This window comes from Brachypodium distachyon, chromosome 1 (assembly GCF_000005505.3).
Source record: "Brachypodium distachyon strain Bd21 chromosome 1, Brachypodium_distachyon_v3.0, whole genome shotgun sequence".
Taxonomy (NCBI): domain Eukaryota; kingdom Viridiplantae; phylum Streptophyta; class Magnoliopsida; order Poales; family Poaceae; genus Brachypodium; species Brachypodium distachyon.
In genome coordinates this window covers 11,571,671-11,595,022 of record NC_016131.3, presented here as the reverse complement: position 1 = coordinate 11,595,022, position 23,352 = coordinate 11,571,671, and the positions used below count along the sequence as shown (strand labels likewise).

The following is a 23,352-nucleotide window of genomic DNA, read 5'->3' as shown; positions in this document are numbered from 1 at the left end:
CTTTAATGATGACATGGTGTTTAAGTTAATCAATCAGCTGCTCATTTGATTCAACTAACGATTTATGTTACCTAGATGCCATAGCACAGTTGCAAGGTACACAATGTACTACTCGTCGGTTAAACAAAGAATGTCTCAATTTTGACTAAATTTGAATGCATCTATACACCAAGTCACATCTAAATACATTCAAATTTTGACGAACTTGAGACATCTTTTGTTGGACGGAGGGAGTATTACAAAATACTTTGCCTACAACGCATTCCATGCTGCATTTCCAAACCGCAGTAAATTGAAAAGAGCTGCTTTTCGAATCAAGAAATAAACGACCATATATCTACATAGAAATTCTACACAAACGTAGGACGCACTGGCCATGGCCCAGGATGACTAACTTCCCACGGACAACATCAGTATATACATCAGAGGTCAGAGATAACTGATCTTATCAATTCTTTTGCACTCTCCAACTGCTGCCTTGAACCCTCATCATCAGCAAGGTCGTCCCTGGAATGCCTGTCGATGTCATAAAAATTCTCACGGAGGGAACCACGAGTGAGCGGCAGCTTCTCAGAGGCCAACGAGTTGCTTCCAAGCAACCTGGTACAAACAAAGCGTGTCAAGCCAAAGACCATGCCATACTCTGCTCTCTGCAATGCCAACTGGAGGATGGACAGCAAAATGCCACCCACAGAATCCAGGATCCTCGAGCTTCCTTTCTTCAGCAGGATCACCATCATTTCTGCTAGCTTTCTGGTTGATTGTGAGTCCTCATGCTCGCTGCCCTGCTCGCTCTGATCATCCTGCCTAGCTTCTTCAGCATCAAGCAGCTCGTTCTTTGCCAGAGCAGCAACCCATAGTGGCAAATCCAAGTCACGCAAGCTGCACAGGTTGTTAGTCATCTCATTCTGTGGTCCAATCAAGCAACAGCATCCAAGACCCAATATGAGGACTGGTAACCACTGCTTTACAACAGAGACTAAAGTGAGAGAAAATCTCGAGCCTGCAAAGGATTCAACAGAAGGCACAAGATCAAGAAGATTATTGGCAAGGAGGAAAGCCTCTTCAGGGGGACTTGATGACTCGGTTGAGTTTGCCAGCACCAAATGAAGCAGCTTGGCTGCGTATGAGAAGGAGCTTCGTATAAGTATCAGTATGTCTTTCAGATCATCCCCCATGAATGATGAGCTCTCATGATGTCTTTCCATGGCTGACACTGCATATTTTGTGTAAGATGATGCAAATTTGACACATCTTACTTTACTATCGTTAACAAGCTTGATGGTTGTTGTGTCGACAATAAACTTAAGAATTGAAGTGCCAAGCATGATAACGTTTATTGTGCCTTTCACTGCATTTCCTGCAAAAAGTGCATCACTCACTTATTTACGAGGTATTATGCAAAGTTCTGCAGGATTGATAATGATATGCACAGATCGCTAACATGAAATCTAGTTATTCACATTATTTGCATGCTTTCAGAATATCAGAAAAACTATTTAGTTGATGAATACAAGATTCAGTTCAAACTACAAACAGGTTTATCACATAAAAAAACTAGAATTTTGGTGTAGCCATACCTTCATGGACGTGCTGCTGCTGGTGTTTATGCTTTGCAGATTTCTTATTCGTGTTCAATGTTGACGACGAGTTGGCAGAAACAGAAACAGATCCATTTAGAAGTTTGTCATAACATTTCAGCAGATGATCCAACGACTGATTGACAGTTGTGGACTGACACAAGATGAAAATTACAATGAGACAAGACAAAATATTGACTTATAAAATGGAAGGACAATATTCACAAAAATCTGCAGAAAGCTCTCTAAGAACAGTAGTGCAATCAACAAATCTCAGTTCAGGCTTCCTATTGATCATGACTAGATGAGTACTGTTTATCAACAACATAATCACTGCAGTGGCTCAGTGTAAATCAACTCACCTCAGAGCAGCCAATATCGGATTGATCAATATCCTGAAGAGCACTATGTGTAGCCAGACTCAAATAAGCCAACACAGGAGTAAGGTCTAAAGAGTCTATGTGTAGGCACTGTTCGATGTACACTTGAGAAACGACCTTCAGAGACGATAATGCAATTTCTGCATAAGATTGTAGAAAGGCATTTCTCATTTCATCAGCTTTCAGTATTTCATTTATCTGCCATGATGTTCCTGCTACAGCAGCAAGTTCTTCATCATTCAAGATTACTGACGTGGATGATCCATTTCCATCCACACCATCAGACCTTGCTGGTGTCTTCTTAAGCGACTTCCCTTTCTTCCTCTTTGAAGATGCAACAGGGCACAATGGAGATTCGATTCCATAGATCCCAGCAAAACCAGAGGCTTTAGATTGCAAAATATTAATCAGTGCTTCAAACATTTCATCAGAACAGCCATTCAAATGTATCAACTTATGTGCTGCCAACAATGCTTCTTGACGTTCTTCTTGCTTGGAAGTCACAGCAGCACTCACAACTATATCCATGCACTCAACATGCAACAAAGATAGATCATCAGGCGATAGCACTGGAACGATACTGAGAAGAGCAGCCTGGGCACCATCAGAAACTGCAGTTTTCAAGAGCAACTTCAACTTGCCATTTGCAAACTCTCTCAAAGGAACCAAACTAGATCCCTCTTCAGATAAGCCTTTTATTAGTTTTGCCGAAGCAATTACAAGACCATCGATCTGGTCTGAGTTCATTCCTGATCCTGATGGTGACAATGCCAGAGTAATAGAGACTTTGATAAGCTCAACAAGAGACCTTGGGGATGATCCTTCTGAAAGAGCATATTCACAAAACCTTGCCCCAGCTGTCGGTGATCTCTTTATGAGTGCAATGCAGCGAGCACATGCTTCTTTCAAAGACAACTTTGATGGAAAATAAGAAGGAATAAGAAGCTTTGTGATTTTTCGAGCAACACGGGGATGATCATCTGCAAGTGAAGATAATAAAGTACCCAAACCTACAACCTGCAACAGAAAAGGGCGTATTAACAATCCCTACTGAAAGTATAAAAAATACTCTAGCCTATGTGCTGAAACTGGAAATTTTACATCGATGGTTACTCAGGCTACGGTGTAAATCAAAATATGTGTACAATGACTATGTACCATACCTTGTTGTATTGGAAGGATCGAAGATCACGAATAGCTAAAAGGAGATCAACAGCAGCAGCTCTGACAGATAAAGCAGTATCAGAGACTATGTCACTTAATCTAGGAAGTAAAACTTTCAGTACGTCATGACTTTGTGGATTATCAAGCAAGTATATCAGGCCATTCAATGTTGACAGACGAACATCATTGCAAGAATCTTTGGACGTATTGTCAACAATTTTCCTCAAAAACTTTGAAATAGTTGGTGACGGAATAACTTCCCAAAACTGGTTAAGAATACGGCAAAGCCCTTCAACTGCAACTGCTCGTATTTCTGGGCAGTCATCCGTGAGAAGTTTGTCTAGCAAGAAGAACTGCTTCTCTAATAGAGGATCATTGACATCCTTTGTCACATCTGGGTCTTCGAGGGGAAACAAATCTAATAGAAGATGTAAAGCATTATGTCGAACATTAGAGTTCGCAACCTGCAAAAAGTAGTTTATTGGGATCACCAAAAAAAATGTATTAGATGTAAGGGGTTCATATCTATCTTGTTTCCTGACAAAACAGGAACGCGACTACATCTTTTGGAGGGGAAAAAAATCCAACTTAAAGTATTCCACCCAAAAGAAATATAACTTGGCCAATGTTACTGTTCAATATTCACTGATCAAATGTTCAATCTATTGCTATTTCATTGTTTATTTGGATTGAAAGGAATATAACACACCAGGCACACTATTAATCTAGATTATCACCGTACTGACCAATTTCATTTTATAAGAACCTGATAATTGTTAAGGCTTAAGAATGAGCTCTCAGCTCTCTCTTGTGGGAAGTTCAACAACCTAAGATGATATAATAAAACAAAAGGAACAATAACTGGCATACTAAAATATCATCCGAAGAGGTTATGTGAAATACGGACACTTGTTGAAGTTTACAATTATGCAGCAAGTTAAATGTTTTTTTTGTCATGGCAGTAAGTACTTAAAAGTTCTGTTAACAATTGATTATGTTATATTTTTCAGACATCACTGTGAAAAATTGACTAATTATCCAAGAAACCAAAATAATGCTACTTCTAGAGTTCTAACAAAGTGGAGAGCAAGAACATGCTAGTTCCATGATTATGTTCAAGTAGCACCATGCTTGGATGTGAGAATAACCCTACTACAAGGACCAGGCATCTTAGCAAAGTCTGCTACCTGTCATTCTTACGCCTCTTCAAAACAACCCATTGAACTATCATAATTTATGGCCAATTCACTCAAAATTGTAATTTCATCTACCACAGAGCAAACAATTCCAAGTTATTATTACACCTCTTCAAAGCAAGCCATTGTACTCTCTCTGTTTCAGAACGTAAGGCATATTTTGATCCATAAAGACGGGCCTTTGACTGACATTTACACCGTTGATATATGGTTTGTGATAGAAATTCACAGTATTTTTCAATAAGAATCTAATGACAGCAATTTTACAGCATGTAAAACGCACATTAACAAAGTAATTGTTGGTTGAAGCTTTGTCTTAGGAAATCAATATTATATTGTATTCTCATGCCTCATTCACCACTTCCTATTGACAATAGCCACATACAGAGCCATCACAGAAGAACAAGACAAGCCATGTACCTGCAATGAGCGGAACAGCACAGGTTCAGACAGCCTGAACACCAAAGTTTCAACTCCAGCCACCACCTTCTGCTCCACAAACACCCAAAGCACCCTCCTGGCAGCCTTGGCGACCTCCTTGTTCGCAGCATGCACAGCTGCCTCGACCATCCCCTGCAGAAACCCTTCCCCAATTTCCCCCCTAACCCACCCTCCATCCTTCCACGCTCTGAAAACCACCTCCCCATAGGCAACTACAGCCGCCCGCCTCCCTCGCATCATCCCCACCTGTGCCCTCATGAGCTCCAGGCCCTCCCTAGCGAGCCCCTCACTGACGCCGAGCACCAGCGCCAAGAGTTTCCTCCCTTCCTCGGCCTTGAGGAACTGCGGGGACACAAAGCAGCGCAGCAGGAGCATCTTGAAGTCCGAAATGCTCTCATCCGTGTAGTCCAGCAGAGGCAGCGCTTCACGGAGCTCGAAGAGGCGGCGGAGGAGCGGCCTGGCATTGGAGCCGGACGTGAGCGCCTGGGACAGGAGGTAAGGCAGGGTCTGGGCAACAAGGGCTTCGCGCCCGGGCGCCGCAGCTCGCCAGGCTAGCTCGAAGCACGAGGCCGCGAGCGCGGCAAGGGGCGGGTCGTCCGTGGCGAGGATCGCTAGGCGGTCGTGGAGGAGCGCGAGCGGGCGGAGGAGGTCGTCCCAGCGCGGGGGGTGGGAGGGGTGGGTGAGGAGGAGGTGCAGGAGGACGGCGGCCGCGCGGGGCGAGCCGGGGTTCGATTCGGGAGAGAGGGCTGGCGCTAGGGTTTGTGGGAGGGAGAGCAGGACGGGGTGGGAGTCGGGGAGGGAATGGACGATGTGCTTGAGGTGAGGAGGAGCCCTGAGAGTTACAGCGTCGGTGGAGGTGGGGAGGAGGGTAGCGGCAAGGGCGAGGAGGTCGGAGGAGGAGGACGGGACGGACTCGTCGGCGCCGGTGGAGGGGGCGATGCGGCGGCGGCGGCGCGCGGGAGGCATTGCGGATGTGCGCTGAGGTTTTCTGGTGGGGGTTTGAAATGGAACGGAGGGAGGGAGGGCGATTTGGGGGGAAAGTTTGGGAGGGAAATATTGCTTTTATTTTTATTCTTTTGACAGCGGGACTGTGCGAGCCGGGAGGGAGATATTGCTAGTGTGCCTCGACGCCTCGTGCTTCCAAAGTCCCAATTCCAAAGCGCGACTGCGAAGACAAGAGAGCTAACGCTAAAAAAGATATTCCCATCTATTAATATCTGGTAGAACTATAGTGTCAATATCCGGTAGTAGTATAAGTATATGTGCGTTGTCACAGCCTTTTAATTTATTTCGTTTTCACGTACAAATCTAATGCACACGAAAATTCACGATTATGTTTTGTGAGATGATTATCTTAAGGTCACATACAAACCTAATGCACATGAAAATTCATGCTTATATTTTGTGAGATGATTATCTTAAAGTTGAGATAAACGAAAATATTAGGTTTGAATGTAATTACGTGGATAACACAACCACTTAACAAAAGACAGTTCAGGCATTTCACAAAAAGCTGCTTGGAGTCTATAACAAAAGACCACTCTTCGGGTCAACAAGATCAAGCTCGGCCAGTGCTTTCTTGGCCTCCAGGCCCTCCAGAGACGACATTCCTTCCATCCTCGGGCTCCTCAGCAGCTCCTTCACTTTCTTTCATTTTTGAACTATGCTAGAGTGGCGACTTACGTGCCTTAGCAAGGACCGTGTGTTTGTGTCGTAACACCTGGGCAAATAGGAGATGCAATGCAAAAATAACAACTGCTTGGACGGAGCGCAGCTCAAGGAAGAAATAATAGCACGTACTGTACTGATTGATCTGCACACCGCCACGAACAAGAGCTAGCAGCCTAGCACAACAGCTTCACTCCCTGCTGCAGTTGCCGGACGACAAAAACACAACGATGACGCTCAGGGAAGCAGCTCACTAACGCCGGAGACGAGGCACGACGCCTCACGAAGACGATGCTCCGGGCAGCAGCTCGTCGACGGCGGAGACGAGGCGCCGACAGACACCCAGACTACCGCCAAAAATCACGGCGACACAGCACCGCAGAAGCACAGATTGAAGCAAGATCAGCCAAAATCGGCCCGCTCTGATACCATGTTGGATTTGCAAGAACTGGATTCAGAAATTTCTGCTACGATTTGGAGATTTTTCCTTAGCAAGGGTTCAGGCACATTGGGGAAATTTCTGGGAAGAGCCGATGGTCCAGTGCCTTCCCCTGTTCCCCACTGTACAATTTACAAAATAATCAACATTTTACATTTACATCACTCAACAATTATATACGTTGGATTCCATAGTTGTAAGGCTCGAGTGTAAGTAATTAGACATGATAGTTTGTAATAACAATGTAGGTTTGCACATTAATCCACATTTATAATCTGCGTAAATGGCTTTTGTTTTCTTAATATAAACAATTTTTCTTATCCCCTATATATAGGGAAATTAAAGAAACTACAAATCAGAAAAAATCAACAGAAGTCATGAGCGAAGTACAAAATATACAGAGGTAGGATGAATTCATATAGCTGACATACACAACATTCAATTTATTTTATAACAACAAAAATGCATTTTAATGTGTCTGGTTTGTATTTTTTAATAATTTGTACAACATTTTATTGTTAACATTCAATATTTCAGCAAAAATGTTACTCCCTCCGTTTCATATTTCTTGTCTCAAATTTGCCACAAAATAAATGTATCTATTTCTAAAAAATGTCTAGATACATGTAAGATTTTGACAAGAATTATGAAACGGAGGGAATATGTTTTTTCTTTAAGGAATAAAAGTCTTGATTAACAAGTGGTCTTGTGAATTATGGTACCACTAAATTTTTTATTTATCATTATATGTGTTGAGCACAAATAGACAAATTAGTTCTCGCAAGCTTAGCACTGAATATCCTAGATGTTGAAAAATGCACAAGTTTACACTCACTCCGATCCATATTAATTGTTGAAATATTACCTGTATCTAGAAGATCCAAATTTGGACAAATTTGAGACAACTGATATAGATCGGAGAGAGTATTTTTTTAGCATAGCATATATTTATACTGCAGCACCATAATTACAAAAGATTGCATGTCCCCCATTTATGATTACAAATGACTGTAGCACCATATAATTACGATTATACGAAGGTTTGCATTGGATACGTCGCCATTTACAAGAGCATATTCATTAAAAAAAATCAATATGTACTTTTATACGAAAAGCTCTTCTTCCAGATCGCTCCTCTTCCCCTTTCCTCCAGACACAGGGGCCACTGGCGACCAGCAGTAGCGGACGGCTCTCTGCAGCGTGAACTGGCCGGAGACCGGTTGGGCGACGGGGACGACGAGAGTTGACGGTCAGTAATCTATATTTTCTCCCGTTGCCTATGGATCTGAAATCAGAGTTAGGAATCCTAGGGTTTTTAGGGGACTTAGTTGAATTGAGAGGTGATCAAGAAGAAGTGGAGGCATGGAGCGGATGGACCGATGAGCAGAACTGAAATCAACAGTGACCAGAAACTTAATTACTAATTTGCTGTAAGATGTTGTCTGCTTATGGTCTGAGATGAATACTCATCGATTTTTGGTTGCTTATGTTGTAAGACAGAAACTAACTAAATCCTGGCTTCAATTGCAGGGTTTCGTGAGGAGCGAGCTACAAGACGGTAGTATGGACGCGGAGGGAGGCAACGGGAAGGAAGAGGCCAGGAAGACAGGGCTGGGAGGCCTGCCGCTCCTAGGAGGCTCCCATGGCAGTGTACGCAGCGTCGGTAGTGACCTACAGCTGAGGCAGATGCTCGATTCCCTCAAATCCTTGAAAACTCCAGTAAGCATATCTGTTCCATGCACTTATTTTCAGACATGAAAAAAAAAACAAGTTGATATGCAATGCCAGACTACTCCATTCAGACTTCAGAGGTTTTGGAACTGAAGCAAATTTCCTCTTCAATGCAACTGGCATTGGCGATAACGAGATGATATGACCATGTTTCTTTTCTTTCAAGTTATAGCCAAAAAATAGGCATGAAAGGATTAAATGCATGAAACTAACAAAATGTAGATTCGTTGCTAGAGTATTGATGGACTTATGAATCGATAGAATGTTGTTGTCCAGATGATTATTTTGATTTAACTCTTTGTCTTTGTTCCATTGCAGGCTGTGATCAACTATGGTGCCTCATGGTAACGTAACCTTCTTGCATGTGTGTATCTTTATTTGTTATTGATGGCGAGAAGCTTACACCAGATAACTTGGTTTCCTATATGGTTTAATGTGTTTCGTTAAGACATGCATTTGACCAACAAATTACATCATTAATTAGTACCCAATTTATGGAACATAAAGTTCAAGCCATTACATTTGTGCCCGAAAACACTTTCGTGATGATTGTGATTTTGAATCATATCATATGAACCACATATTTATAGAGAACTCCCTCCTTCCCAATTTAAATGACATTTTAGGTTTTATTTTATTTTTTCCAGATTAAGTGTCGTCTCAGCGCTGCGTGGAAAATCTCCTCGGCTCTGCCAGCGCATTAATTTCTAACCGCTTACCGCTGCATCTTCTCTTGCGGAAAAAAAAGGAAAGGTGCAAAAGAAAACTGCACGCAGCCTGCTGGTTGGGCACCGAGGCTTCTGCACGCAGCGCTGGGCTGATTTTGCATCGAAACGCGGGCGGAGAGAGAGGAAAGAGAGCGAGCGCATCGCGGACGGTTGTGTGTGCTTAATTGGAAGGAGATAATTTCATATTTGTCATTGAGAATTTGTTCGTATGCTCAAATGTCACTGAGAATTTCCCTGTTCCAAATATGCCACTCAAATTTTGCACGGGGTACAAATATGCCACTACCGTTAGTTGACCGCTAGTTGACCGTTAAGTAGAAGATAAAAAGACAATGTTGCCCCTATGTAGTATGTTGATGTTCCGTTTACAACAAATTACTCATTTTTAGAAAACTTAGCTTTTCAAGGTTTTTAAGATGCCCGTAATACCATTTCGGAGTAAGTTTCAGCAATAATGATTTTAGCATGAAAAATTGGAAAATTTCAACGGCACTTTCCTTGATTTTATCACGAAAGTCATAATAGATTCAGCAAATTAATAGATTAAAACTCATCATAATTTGTGGAGAGAGGGAGAGAGAGACCGAGAGGGTATTTTAGTTTTCTTATTTCTTTTTGTTTTTTTCTGATCTGTGGACCAGGGGTATTTCGGTCTATATGAAATTGACTTAACAGTCAACTAGAGGTCAACTGACGGCAGTGACATATTTGTAACCCATGTAAAATTTGAGTGGCATATTTGGAACAGGTAAATTTTCAGTGGCATTTGGACATATGAGCAAATTCTTAGTGGCAAATATGGAATTCTCTCAATTGGAAGACGTTTCAGTCCCACAATTAACTCCAACTTTCCAGTGTTTTAACTCTTCCTTGGTATTAGAGATTTTTCTAAAACGTCATTTAAATTGGGAAGGAGGGAGTAACTTTTTGTCAAAGGATTGTCTGAAAGAAACAGATTATACCTAATATAAAGAAATAGAGGGAGTAAAGGATGATGCATCAGTCCCATGGCTTCTTGATGACTTGCACTTTATTCTGCTTATCTGTGTTCGGGTTCAATTGAGTAATAAACGGTTGCTACAGTACTATGTCCATGTTATGTGATGTGGCAGCCATTTTAGGATGTAGTTGTACTATATGCAGAGGATATAGACCCGTATAACTCATTGTTGAGATCGGTATCAGCTTAACTTTTTCTAAAGGTAGATTAATGTACTAGATTGGTTTGGACTCTAACTGATCTACTAGCTAAACAAGAAACTTGTTTCCTAAATTGCTGTGTAAATTAAGTATGAACACAAACTTGCAAAGCTTAGTAGTCGGCCTAACAGTTCTATTTGGCAATAGTCACAACCCATGATGTATAGGATAATACTATTTCCTGTTTCCTCATCATGTGATTAACTCAACTCATCCCTGTCAATGACGCAGGTGCAGTGTTTGTAGTCAGATTCTTCCACCTTTCTGCAGGTTCAGTAATGAATTCAAGAATTTTACTTTCATCTATACTGATATTGATGGATGCCCTGAAACAACTCAAAACATACGTTATACCCCAACCTTCCATTTTTACCGGGATGGAGAAAGGGTCGATGAGATGCTTGGTGCAGGAGAAGAGCGACTGCATGATCGATTGTGGTTGCATTCGTGATAACGTTACAGAAGACTTTGGTTTGAGTGGATGCTGTTGTTAGGTACTATCTATGCACAATAATTTCTGCTTTGCAGTCGATTTTTAGTTATCTAAAGCACTATATCAAAGTGACCTATATGTTTCGCTGTCCTGCTTACACCAAAACAGATGTAATCACGACAGATGCATATGAGGAAATAACATGCTACTTGACATTGCTTGAGAAAAGAGCAGTGGTTAATCGACACTATTTTTTGTCTGTCTAAAAATATATGCTTTGATTTGTTCAGAATTAATGCTGGAAAGGAACAAAGCAGACTGATGGGGAAGATATGTAGGCGCACATGTTGATCTCAAATTACATGAAGGTGCTTCAACCAAATGACATGAGCTTCTTCAAACAAATGAAAAGATATACACAGACCATACATGTTGATCTCAAAGCAAGACCAGGTTATGATGTGAGCAATCTGAAGTACCACATCTCGAATTGTACTCATCCTTACATTGTATGCAGCAGTACTCTTGTTGCCAGCAGCATGAACATGGCCTGTTCATTATGGCATTATAAATTCACTGCTATTGGTAGCCATGCCATGTTGAAGATCATTGGACCGAGGGTGCAGACCGCAGATTATCCAGACCACCGCGTACACTACAGCTTGCTCTAAGAATCAGTCGCATTGGACCGGGGGTACATCACATTCTATAGGAATCCAGTCTTGCCCAAAAGGATCCTCGTTGCATGAGTATCTGACAATAGTCGGTATGTTATCCAGTAAGCTATTGAAATTTTTCGATGGTAAGATCAATGTGATACACAAACATTTCTTTCATCAACATAATTCAAGTCCTAAACAGTACAGATGTCTATGTCATGGAATGGTGGAGCGTAGAGTTCTTTGAGCAAACGAACAATGTCGCTTGTAGGGCAACAACGGAACCAGCGTAACCAAAAGGGTGGATTATTACTGCTCTCAATTCTTCTGGCAGTGCAATAGCCTCGCCAAAAATACAGCCTGGCGAGCGTGCTGTGCAGGCCAAAGAACAACGGAGGATTAGTCACCCAAGATCATCGATCTGTTCCCGTTTCGATTGTCATGCCGCAACTATCAGACCGATTGTGGTAGTTGCACAATGACGATCAGAGAGGAACAGATGATTATTTGTGTGAGGAAGTTCAGAGTTGGCTACCACTTCCAAAAAAAATTCAAAAACTATGCGATGTTTGATTTTGCTAATATGTCAACACATGGCGTGAATATAATAATGTATATTTGGTCTGCATATATCTTCAGATACATTGTTTGGGGGATATATTTTGCCTTTCAATTATGTGTAAGTATATACGTAAAGAAAGAACTGGAAATTTAACTTGCAATTGCATGGAAAAAAAAATCCATTTAACTCTTGTTTGATACTCTCTCCGTCTCATATTAATTGATTTTCTATTCTAGACGTTTTTTAGGTATAGATACATCCATATTTGGGCAAATTTGAGTCAGTTAATATGGGACTGAGGGAGTACCTATTTCGATGTGTAGTAGTAACATTTGAGTAAATCCCATATCGATACATCGAATATACTAGCATAACATCGTTCACAATTATTTGTTCAACACAGACGACTTTTTCAGTAAAGAGCAGCGTACGCATGCAACTTAATAGAAACACTTAAGTGTCAGGTTCAGGTAACCTGCTTCCAAGCCACCTTATTCTAACCGGAAAGCATAGTTAGTAAACAGGATGGCCCAGGATGAGAATAGCAGAAGCGAAGCCTTTTCAACCGACCAAGCAAGCAAAAGTCACAAGACACACCACGAGTTTGCCCCTGTCCATCCCCATCTATAGCCAGCTTTCAAGAACTACACAGCTATGCACAAGAGACAGTTCATCATTCACAGGTGCTATTCAAGACACAAGTAAATAAATAGATAAAATTACACAGAAAGAGCAAGCCAATGATTCTTTGACCATGGTCAGAGAGTATGCATAGCATGCTACGTGTGTATACTGTGCAGTGCGTGTGATGAAAGCTAGGCTGGCTGGATATCTAATACTGTATCTGTGTATTTTTTGTTGGCTCCTTTGTCTGTGTGCAGCAGCTGGTCTTGCAGGCTTCAAGATCTTTAGACCTACTACTTGCTGCAAATCTTTTGCCAGCTAGTGCAGGCAGAGTGTGCTCGTTGCCAGGGCCACGCACCCTGCTGCAGTTGATGCAAGCAAGCCATCCTTTGCTTCAGGCTTTCACTTGGGGCTTGAGACCACAGCAGTATAAATTCCAACAGTCAATCTACCATATTCCCCATTTCCTCTCCCTCCCATTTCTACGCAAAGATTCTATTCATGTATTCACATGTACATAGTCATTTAACACGTAGCCATAAATTTCCCTGATAACCTTATCAGGAGGGAGGTAGAAACAAAGCGTGAAGAATTTATAATGATAATGTGCAATGTGATCATGTGCAGAACTAGAGCGCCTTCCGATCATGGCACTTGTGAGAGAAGCCTGCATTCTTTTGCCGTTGTTGCGAGGGATGCATTGTTTAACCCTGTGGCTCAGTCTCTTGCGCTGCTTTATTAGGGCCAGGCAGACCTGCAGGCCAGTGAGGTGGCCACTCACTTCTAGGTGGTATGGCACTCCCTTTGAACAAACTAATTTCAACAAACTTTGTCTCCAAGATTGGTTTTGACTGCATTGGTGACTGAGCAGCGGTATACATTTTATTTCTTGACAGCTAGGCCGGTTACATATGGTTCCACCATATGCAGCTCCCACGGCACCCACAATATTCAATCCTGGTCGTGGATGCAACAACACTACATTCCATCTGTACTTTAAGATGTACCTTATGTACTTTGATTAGTTCAATAAATATAAACTATTGACCTTTAGTTGATCTCGATCAAGTTAAAGATGTGTTCCGCACATCACATTTTTATTTGGCGGGGTGTTTTCATTTACATTAGATATTGTTTCTTTTCCACGCAAAAAGGAAAATATAATCTTCAATCTGATAATTAGTTAGGTTATACAGTACAGTACTTAGGACGCTTCTGAGTTTTCTCTTCTGCAGTACATTACTTTTAAAAATCAACCAACACAGTAAAACGAAGTTCATTTTCAGAAAAAAACGAAGTTGTTGCACTCACTCATTCCAATATGTTTGGATTCCAACGAGGAGTGATCTAGCTAGTCTGCCGTGGTTAGGAGCTTCGGATACTGCAACATTGGAAACTGTCAGCGTGTGTGAGTGAGAGCCAGGGAGAGATTGGTGTCAGGGGACCGACGCTGTGGTGCCGCAGAAAGTGGCTCACTCGATTGAGCATTTCTTTTTTCCGTTGCAAGCGGCAGCAGCAGTGCGCGCAGCCGTGCATCGCAGGAGAGAAAGGAAAAAAAGCCTCCTCCTTTTTACCAGCTGTGAACCTGCACTGCATCTGCCTGTATGGCTGCATACAGTTGTGTGGGTAAAGCCAGACCACGGAGGAGAGGGAGGGCCAACATCACGGCTTTAATCTTATCTTAGGGATAAACTGAAAGATAATATATTTTTGTTCATTTCCTTTTTGTAAGCAAGCTGACAAACTGAATAAAATAAATATATAGAAAGAGACGGATAACTAACATGAACCTGCTGGGAATATTGGCTGTTGGTCACGGTGATCAAGCTAGACATGGAAAACATGCACAAGCTAGCACTAATCTAGCATATTTGTCTCGTCTGCAGAAATAACATAGTTAAAACTCAATCCTAACAGAAAAGATAAATAATATGTAGTAAAATATATGGGATATTCACATAATTCTTAGGCGAAGCCGGCGGTGGAGTCAGGTCTGGCGGTGTTGGTATTATCGGTGTTATCGCCCATGGCGGGCGGTGAAGATCGAAAAGGATGCTCCCCAAAATAACTTGTCGGCTTTTACCTATAGCAGGTCCTCGTGGGACGAGGTTTTGTGGGTCTGCACACGGGGTGTCTATTGTTATTACCAAATACAGTTCTTTTCATTTTAATATAATTTACAGTAGATCATTGATCTATTGTTTTTCCTCAATAAAAGTAGTGCTCACGCAAATGTTGCTTAGCGAGTTGAGTGTTGAGTGTGTGTGCGTGTTCTTGTCCCATCTCATCTCCTCATGCCTCAAGGGGATTAATCACACAAATACTTATAAGGTGGTGCCTCTCATTCTCCTTCAACAATTTGGGACTAATTTTGGACACATGTCATGCAACCAAATGGGCATTTGAGTTTTTGTTTTAGAAATTAGTTTAATGGGTATAGTCCATAAATTCTCCTTTAAATTCTAACAATCTCCCATCTAATGTGAGAGGCACATTAAATTGTCTTTTGTTCCAAAGCATTGGTTGGTATAGAGATCTATTAAGGCTGAACATCTTCTTAGAACAAGAAGCTACTCTTAGCCGCAACCGAAAAATGTATAGTGAACTGTCAGTTTTGCATGTCAAAAATTCACTAAATATGTGGCCGGTACTAGGTTACCGTAGACTCCCTTGGTTTGGAACATATAAGTCATACCCACGGTCTTTCAGGAGAGCGTACGAGAAGCATATATTACATTAGCCAAAGCATCTTGGCATTGGTTAAACCGTCAGATGATCGGGCGAAGTTTCTCCACGTTCCAATTTAGATGGTTTTCATAGTATCACACTGAACTAGGTCAAACCAAGTTCATATATAGAGTGTTGGAAAGCGAACTTGTTTTTATGAATATGTAAGCTTACAATAGGAAGCACAATGCCTGGCCAAGCTAGGAATTTTGTCCACGGGCACACACTAAAAAACGTTAGGTCGTGTACAATAGTTGCAATTTTCCTTTTGATCCAACAAATCAGAAGAAAAACATTCATGTTACACTGACCCCTACCCATACCCTACCTAAATCTGACTCCATCGAATGGATCTAGTACATACATGCCCTGGCTATATATGCGATTTCCGAGTGGACCATGGTGTAGGCATCAAATGCACCAAACGCGGGGATCATAATCAGAAGTTCTTCCAGGAGTTGATCGTCATACGGTGCCCACAAATTAAAGCACACGTAGCAGACTTGTGGAGCCTCACCACAATCCTACACACATGGATGAACTTGCTCTAGCATGTGTCTTTAATTACTCCCAACACTCCACTTCCTTCGGTTGCTCAGTCCATCCAATCTTCAAGCTGAGCTGCGCCACTAGGATAGAGATCTCAACCTCACAGTGGAAAAAAGACTGGTCAAAAGCCATACCCACCGTCGGTAATTTATTGGCCATTATTGACCTAATATAATCTGCACCAAATTGTCAATGACTGTAATCATCCTGTCTTTCTTGGAGGAAGCTACCATGATACTAGATGTGATATCCATTTCTTTTAAACGTGGCATCCTGGACCGTCACAAGAGGAGGTGTGCTTATCTTTCAGTTCCGTTGTCGTCACTGTACAAGTACTTCAGTTATGCTAGATTCTAGATCGGTCAACCCAGTGAGTCAACTAGCATGATTGAGCCCAGTTTTAGTCTTAACTCTTATGCTACAACCCACAGAGGCACAGAGGCCCAGAGCAGCAGTCACACTGCAGCCCTAGTCCAGTTTAGCTAGTCTATAGCAGTTTTAAGTCCCACGTGAGCCCCTCTGCCCCTGCCCGGCCGTCCCCATGCATCCTAACCGAAAGTATGTTACTCCTGCCTCAGAAGTAAAGCGTTGCGTGGCAGTTCACTGTTTGGCTCTGAAGATGGAGTGTAGGCATAGGCACAGAAGAAGCTATAGCTGAGTTGTCAAGTACTCTGGCCATCGGGTCGCATCGCATGTAACAACAACATGTTGATACTGTCCCGAGGAGCAAAGCAAAGAAAGTCGCCTCGGATCCTGCCTGCCAAAGCTGGGAAGGAAAGGAAAGTAAAGGAAAGCATGCAGCCCGAGCCTCGGGCCTCGGCAACGTTACACTGGTCTGGTAGGGCCGGCCGGCGTTGCGTGCAGTGCAGCTAGCTTAGCTGCCCCTGCACCTGCACTTGTGCAGTGTAGCACGATCGATTTGATTCCAGGAACCCAAGAAAAGCGCGCCAAAGACCAGCAACGGATCACCTTCAAGCTACGCACGAGGAAAAAACACAATTAAGCGACGGAACCGGAACTAAAATCTGGGATCCTGTCATCCTGATACCCGTCCCTCCTCATGCATGTTGTACTAGCAAAGGTTACACGAGATTATTACAAAGAGTTTATATAGCAGCAGCAGCACACCAGCAAGAAGCCAAGGAAACAACTACTCCAGGCACTCGTATACATGTGAACTTTGCAGTGGGTGTGGTGGGGAATGCCTTTGATCAGGATGAGAATTCTTAAGGGCAACGGGACCACGGTACTTGCTTTGCATTGCACCCTGACCGGCCGGCCGGTATTCTGCATTCTCCTCATGAGATACTACTATTCGCAAGTGGAATCCAGCGTGCAACTTTGCAGTGCCCGAGCTTTCCGATCTCTGCTTTTTTTTACATCGAGCTTTTTCTGAGCGGAGCTCTCCTCTCCTTAGGAAACCTCACTCTACTCTCGATTCTCTTGTCTTATTTTTCAGCTCTCGATCTCACTCAGAACCAAAGGAAACCAAACCAATCCAATCTGGACGCACTGCCGATAACCATTTACTTCATCCGTCCCAATACATGAGACACGCACGCATTCCAAGATTACAAATTTAACCACCAAAATATAAATTATATTTCATAAAAACTATATCATTAGATTCGTAATCAAATGAACTTTCTAATGATATATTCTTTACGTCATATAATTTATATTTTGGTACTTCCTCTGTCCAACAAAAGATGTCTTAAGTTTGTCAAAATTCGGATGTATCTAGACATGACTCTAGATGCATTCAAGATCTTGGAAAGTGTGCCTCATGTAGTGGGACGGAGGGAGTATCTGGCGATGCGTCCATCAAATAACTGAAAAAACTAAAAAAAAAAGTTGTCAAGGAAATGGTCGCGGCTCGATCGAAGCTCCGGCCGCGCGGCTAGCTAGACACCTACGGAAAAAGATGTTGTGTCCTAGCGGCGAACTCGGACGATCACCGGTGGATGTCCGCCAGCGGCAGCTCCAGCCTCACTCTCTTATTGTTGTTCATCGCCGGCGCCACGGAGAAGGAGGCGGCGTCGAATGAGGAGTCGTATGTACTATCAGTAAGGACGATGGCCGCCGATCTCTTGCCGTTCTTGTTCTTGGACGCCGGTGGCGATGGATCGCCCAGCATCCTGGTGTAGCAGGCGTATACTTCCTCCTGAACACAACATCAGAAATAACATATGCATCAGGCTTGCAAACAGGTGTAATCCACTGTAATTTTTTTTATTTTTGATATATGATGGATGAGGCATCAATCGGACCTTCTCGGGGAGGCAAGACGGGGAGAGATGGATCATCTTGGAGCCCAGCGCCTCCTTGGTAAGCGTGCCGTGGGTTGCCGCCAACACGGCGGCCGCGGCCACGGTGGACGGCCGGTAGTCGAGCACGCTCGCCACTGCAACAACAGAGCACGGATCAATTGTTTGATAAAAAGCCTTGACAAGAAAACATGAACGGATTGAAGTGGTTGGTTGTCAAGAAGAAACCTTGGGCGGCGGAGAATATGAGAGCGGCGGCAGCCTTGACGAGGGCGCCGGCTCCGGCGCCGCCGTTGGCTGGGCGGAGGAGCCTGGAGGAGAGGCAGGGGAGGTAGTCGAAGGGCGTGACGGCGCCCATCCGCCAGTCGAGCGTGGAGAGCACGAGCAGCTCCATGCGGCGGATGGAGACGCTGCTGAACTCGTAGCCGCCGGCGCCGCAGAAGCAGAGCTCCGACAGCGCCGGCGCCCGGTACTCGTCCATCTTCGCCGCCAGCGACACGCACGCCATGGCCAGCAGTCGCGTCGCCCACGGCATCACAGACCTCTGCACGCACGCAAGCGAATCAGTACTCCCGTGCGGCGTCGTTTCAATCAAGAAGAGAAACAGAGGAACGAAGCCGAGAATGGGGATATATTCATGGTGGATGCCGATTGTGTTTTACTTACATCGACGCATCGGCGGAGGGAGAAGCGGTCGAAGTAGGCAACCGCCACGTACGCCGTGCGGTGGCAGAACCCAAAGTGCCCCCGCGTCTGCAATGGCGGTCGGCCGGCGACAAGGTAATATTCCGATCAATCAGGGGCTCTGTCTGTCCCATCAACAAATATCAATGGATAGAAGAAGCATCTGTTGGGTCGTTCACCTCGAGGATCCACTTGACGGTGGCGCGCCGCGTGCACTGGAGCCAGTCCTCGGAGCCGGCAATGGACGGCGCCGAGGACTCGGGCGAGGAGCAGAAACTCGTCTCCTTGGACACCAGGTGCTCCATGTACTCCTCTTCCTCGTTTTCGTTGGCGGCATTGTGCATAAAGAACATCTCGCCGCCGTCGTCGTCGCTGGTGAAGCCGTCGCCGAGGTCGGCGCCGTCCTCTTGGCACATGAGGGAGAAGGAACACCCGGCCGAGTAGTCCTCTGCTTCCATTCTCGATCCGTTATGAACACTTGGCCGAGTGGCAGCACTGGTCAAGTAGTTAAAGTGCCATGGGTGCTAGGATCCGGCTGGGGCGAGGCCGCCGGAGCTGGCAGTGGAAGGGAAAGGAGGTGGCTGCGGCTCAAGTGGGCAAGCCACTGCCCTCTATTTAAGTGGATCTCGCAGCCTCGACTCACTTCACTGCACAACACTCTGTTCCTCTTCTTATCTTTGTAGATTTTTCTTTCTCTTTTCAATGACCTTAAGCCTTTTGTTTGGTCAAGATGTATTGCTCAAGATTCGAGCAAATTGAATTGTATACTGTCACCGTAACATGTCTGGAGTCCCGGTCGAACATAACAACGGGGCTCCAAAGTTCAACGCCGTAAAATGGGCTTGACCCGCTATGGCATCTCTCACGTCACGTGGATCAAGAGCTCTTGATCTCGGATAGCTTGATTGTTGCGCCTTTTCTTTATCTAACACTTGTTAGCTTGGTGTTTGAACTCTGTACACTGGTTTGTCAAAAAAAAAAACTCTATAGACTGTAGTGAGTGTTGTTTCATTTCCCCAAAAAAAAAAGAGAGTGTTGTTTCATTACGCATCCGTGAGGTAATTGTCCAAGAATTTATACAGACGGGATTGCCTAAATTTAGTGAAACCAGGGTAAAATTTTACCAAAACGGGATGAAATATTGTTGAAACAGGGTGAAATCTGCTCATTCTAGTTTTACGGAGATTTCTTTTTGGTTACACTAAGATTTCCAAATTTTATTAATATTACATTTCGGACGTGACACCATAGTTGTGTTTTTAGCGAAACCAAAATAAAAATGTTTATTCAGGTTTCACAAAAAAATCACTTCAAATTTAAAATATTTAAGCAATTTGCTCTCGTCCCATAGAATTTCTATCTGATTGCTAAACATGAACACCATGTTTTGCTTTGATCCGAGCTGACTTATTCCTTCCTAAAACAAATCGTCAAAGCCTTTCCAAATGTTTAGTGTATTTTGGCACAACCGATCAATTTTTTTACGAAAAATTAGAGCTATGTGGCCTTGTACATAGTCATAATACTTCCCAGTCCAGAAATCTAGTCTTCCATGATGTTATATAGAAGTGGCTCCGGTGTTGTACAGTAGGTGGCGTGAGAGTTTTGAGCGAGGAGTGGTACCGCCGGTACGATAGGCGTTATGTGGAAGCACGGGTATTTTGTTGGATCAACTCATTTATCTTTGTTACTGTTTTCTTATTTGCAATGAGGCAAAACAGAAAGAAAGAAAAACTAGGTTACATCTCGCCGATATTGGGGGGACAAATATGTTAAAGAATTGTTACACGAAAATGAGAGATAACACGATCCAAACCACAATGACAAAGGGGCAACAAGAGCAAATGTGGCAGCCAGAATTTTTGGGCATTTGAAAACCAGCAAATAGGATGGGTGGGGGGGGGGGGGGTGTGTGGACAACTAGGGATTTAGTATAAATTGCAAACCAATAAAGATCTCATTCCGTGATATTACTATTGATGAGGTGAAAGATTTTCGTAGCAATAGTTGCTACATGAAACACTCGACTTCCAAACAATGTAATCGGAAGAGGTTTCTGACAGTTTTAGGACGATGCCAACATTTTCGTAGCAATGCATGCAGGATAGGTGGAAGGAGAGAAAAATGACTAATATCTATAATATCAGATAAATATACTATGAACATATATCAGAACAGATTTAACAAAACTAATTTAAAGTTATACATGTTAGATCGTTATATAAACTTAGTCAAAGGCCAAAATTAGAACATCTTATATTTTGGAACGGAGAAAGTAGCTCATTTTATAACATGTTTTATTAATATCTTTGGGCCACGTAGAAGATCAAGAGAAAATTACCTCATCAACCACCGTACGTAAATGCTTTTGGGGTCGAAGAACACCCGTAGGGCAATGAAATCTTCGAGCTGGTGGCTCGTTGGTGATCTCACCCCTTGGCAGTAGAGTTCCTTTTCCTAGTCCAGTAATTCCGATAAACGGAGTCTAGATACGAAAATACATGTTATATCACTAGAAAAATCTACGCACCATGGTTAGGTTATTCTAATGCGCAAGAGAGCGTGATCCAAAGCTGCATCAAGTTGCAGAAGACTGCAGGCGCACATACATATAAAAGGCGGTCAGTGAGAGTGTAATCTCAACCACTTTTTTGTAGCATCTCTCGCAGTCTTGTTCATTGGCGATGAGCGAATTCTTTGGTGCGGCCAAGCACGCCTTACGTTTCTTGTGCAAGCGTACTTAGCTTGAGACAAAACCACTAGGCTAACGTGTCATCTGCGTGGGCCCAGTGACAAAAATGTTTAGGAGTATAAGAAAACTTTGACCTGCCCCTGCTGACCAGACATAATACAGACAACGACCTAAAAATAATGCATCTCAACACATTGTGAATCTTCGAGAACCTGGCGCTGATGTGTTGTACCTGTACACGTAAGGTGTGACAGTAATTGTGCAAAATTGTATCGTACACTATGTACACATTGGATATAGATCATATCTAAAGCTTGTTTGGAACACCGGAATAGAAAGAAAAAAAAATATAGCAATGTAGGGAAGAAACAAAAGATTCAAAGTCAAAAAATATTCATATATGTTTGATGTGCGGGAAAAGAAAGACGGAAAAATCTAAAGTATTTATTAAATAAAAATGCATTTAAAATTTCTTGCAGGTTATTGTTCTTAAATAGAAATAAATTTAATCATTTATTCTCACTGACCAGTAAGTCTATCCGAATTGTGCTCGATGGATTTTGGCCCCCAAGCTCCATGGAGCTCTTTACTTAAAAATTCAAAAATAATATTTATAAGTTTTAAAAAATCTGAATTTTTTGTACTCCCTCCGTCCAATAAATGTCTAGACATGACTTAGTGCATAGATGCATTCAAATTTAGTCAAAGTTGAGACATCATTTGTTGGACAGAGGAAGTATAAGCATATGAAATGTTTACAATAGATTCTAAAATTTCACTAAGAAATAATGTGTTACGTGAGTTAACAAAAAAGACAAATGCATGGGCCTACAGTCGATAAATAGTACATATAAGTCTACAGTCGATGAATAGTGCATCCAGTGTAGATCCAAATTTTTTTTTTTGTAGCATACAACTCAGGATGACAACGGGGCGGGTCTGGACGGGTCGACCTAATTCATATCCATATCCATCGCCAAATCAATTATCCATACATGAAAATATCCGTGGATGCAAAACAATATCCACATCCATATCCATCGGATATCTAGGTATCCATGGATTATCCATATCCATGCAATATACATCATAAAGAACATATACAACAACATATACAGCAGTAGCAAACAACATAATCAGCATCATTAGACAACAACAAACAACAATTCAGGAGTGGTTAGTAGGTAGTGTGGGACTGAGGGAGAGGAGGAAGTTAGGGTTACGATTGAGTGGGAAGGAGAATATTTATGTGACTCATATAGCTAACTAATGGACTCACATGTCAGTAATTTATTTATTTTAATAAATACCGGGTATCCATGGATATCAATGGATCAAATGCGATATCCGTGCTCGCTCCATGAGTTGGCGGGTATCTATTCGTGGATATCGATGGATCGAAAATCCGTTCCATATTCGTGATCCATGGGCTGGATATCCATGGATATCCACATTTTGACTATCCATTGCCATCTTGACGTACAACAACGAAATTTTGCAGATATATATCATATATACATATGTAGATTTTGTTTCAGAAATGCTTGACATTTCTTAATATGGTTTTTGTAATTTCCAGGCTCCACGGAGTGTGTGACCTAAAATCATTTTCCACAAATGTATAAGGT

At 42.7% G+C, this 23,352-nt stretch overlaps 3 protein-coding genes across 9 annotated transcripts; 1 reads left to right on the top strand and 2 right to left on the bottom strand.

The window, feature by feature from the left end:
- Window positions 1-88: 88 nt before the first annotated feature.
- On the bottom strand, window positions 89-5,787 carry LOC100828868. Its single transcript, XM_010234326.3, has 5 exons — window positions 4,741-5,787; window positions 3,124-3,588; window positions 1,943-2,977; window positions 1,581-1,734; window positions 89-1,360 (listed from the first exon to the last, which is right to left on the bottom strand). The coding sequence occupies exons 1-5, from the start codon at window positions 5,725-5,727 to the stop codon at window positions 423-425; spliced, it is 3,579 nt and encodes a 1,192-aa protein (XP_010232628.1). The 5' UTR covers window positions 5,728-5,787; the 3' UTR covers window positions 89-422.
- A 2,171-nt stretch (window positions 5,788-7,958) lies between these two features.
- Window positions 7,959-12,277, top strand: LOC100828569 (thioredoxin-like 3-3). 7 transcript variants are annotated; one of them, XM_010234306.3, is made up of 6 exons: window positions 7,962-8,117; window positions 8,188-8,298; window positions 8,399-8,587; window positions 8,918-8,943; window positions 10,759-11,021; window positions 11,251-12,275. In XM_010234306.3, the coding sequence occupies exons 3-5, from the start codon at window positions 8,432-8,434 to the stop codon at window positions 10,976-10,978; spliced, it is 402 nt and encodes a 133-aa protein (XP_010232608.1). In that variant the 5' UTR covers window positions 7,962-8,117; window positions 8,188-8,298; window positions 8,399-8,431; the 3' UTR covers window positions 10,979-11,021; window positions 11,251-12,275. The 7 variants fall into 7 exon arrangements, 5 of the variants coding, with proteins under 5 accessions (XP_010232622.1, XP_010232608.1, XP_014754094.1 ...); XM_014898608.2 differs by having other exon boundaries at window positions 7,964-8,117; window positions 8,170-8,298; XM_010234310.3 differs by having other exon boundaries at window positions 7,970-8,117; window positions 8,179-8,298.
- Window positions 12,278-17,123: 4,846 nt separating this feature from the next.
- On the bottom strand, window positions 17,124-19,799 carry LOC100828267 (cyclin-D5-1). The gene is made up of 5 exons (XM_014902280.2): window positions 19,212-19,799; window positions 19,015-19,101; window positions 18,577-18,892; window positions 18,352-18,485; window positions 17,124-18,245 (listed from the first exon to the last, which is right to left on the bottom strand). Exons 1-5 carry the CDS (start codon window positions 19,488-19,490, stop codon window positions 18,036-18,038), a joined length of 1,026 nt encoding a protein of 341 aa, XP_014757766.1. The 5' UTR covers window positions 19,491-19,799; the 3' UTR covers window positions 17,124-18,035.
- Between the last annotated feature and the right edge of the window lie 3,553 nt (window positions 19,800-23,352).

Coding starts and splice junctions, on each gene's coding strand:
- LOC100828868 (XM_010234326.3), bottom strand. CDS start 5,727: ATGCCTCCCGCGCGCCGCCGCCGCCGCATCGCCCCCTCCACCGGCGCC. Junction 3,589..4,740: donor TGCTGTTCCGCTCATTGCAG/GTACATGGCTTG, acceptor TACTTTTTGCAG/GTTGCGAACTCTAATGTTCG. Junction 2,978..3,123: donor GATCCTTCCAATACAACAAG/GTATGGTACATA, acceptor TTTCTGTTGCAG/GTTGTAGGTTTGGGTACTTT.
- LOC100828569 (XM_010234320.3), top strand. CDS start 8,432: ATGGACGCGGAGGGAGGCAACGGGAAGGAAGAGGCCAGGAAGACAGGG. Junction 8,588..8,917: donor TCAAATCCTTGAAAACTCCA/GTAAGCATATCT, acceptor GTTCCATTGCAG/GCTGTGATCAACTATGGTGC. Junction 8,944..10,758: donor ATCAACTATGGTGCCTCATG/GTAACGTAACCT, acceptor TCAATGACGCAG/GTGCAGTGTTTGTAGTCAGA.
- LOC100828267 (XM_014902280.2), bottom strand. CDS start 19,490: ATGGAAGCAGAGGACTACTCGGCCGGGTGTTCCTTCTCCCTCATGTGC. Junction 19,102..19,211: donor CCGTCAAGTGGATCCTCGAG/GTGAACGACCCA, acceptor CCGCCATTGCAG/ACGCGGGGGCACTTTGGGTT. Junction 18,246..18,351: donor CGTCTTGCCTCCCCGAGAAG/GTCCGATTGATG, acceptor TGTTGTGTTCAG/GAGGAAGTATACGCCTGCTA.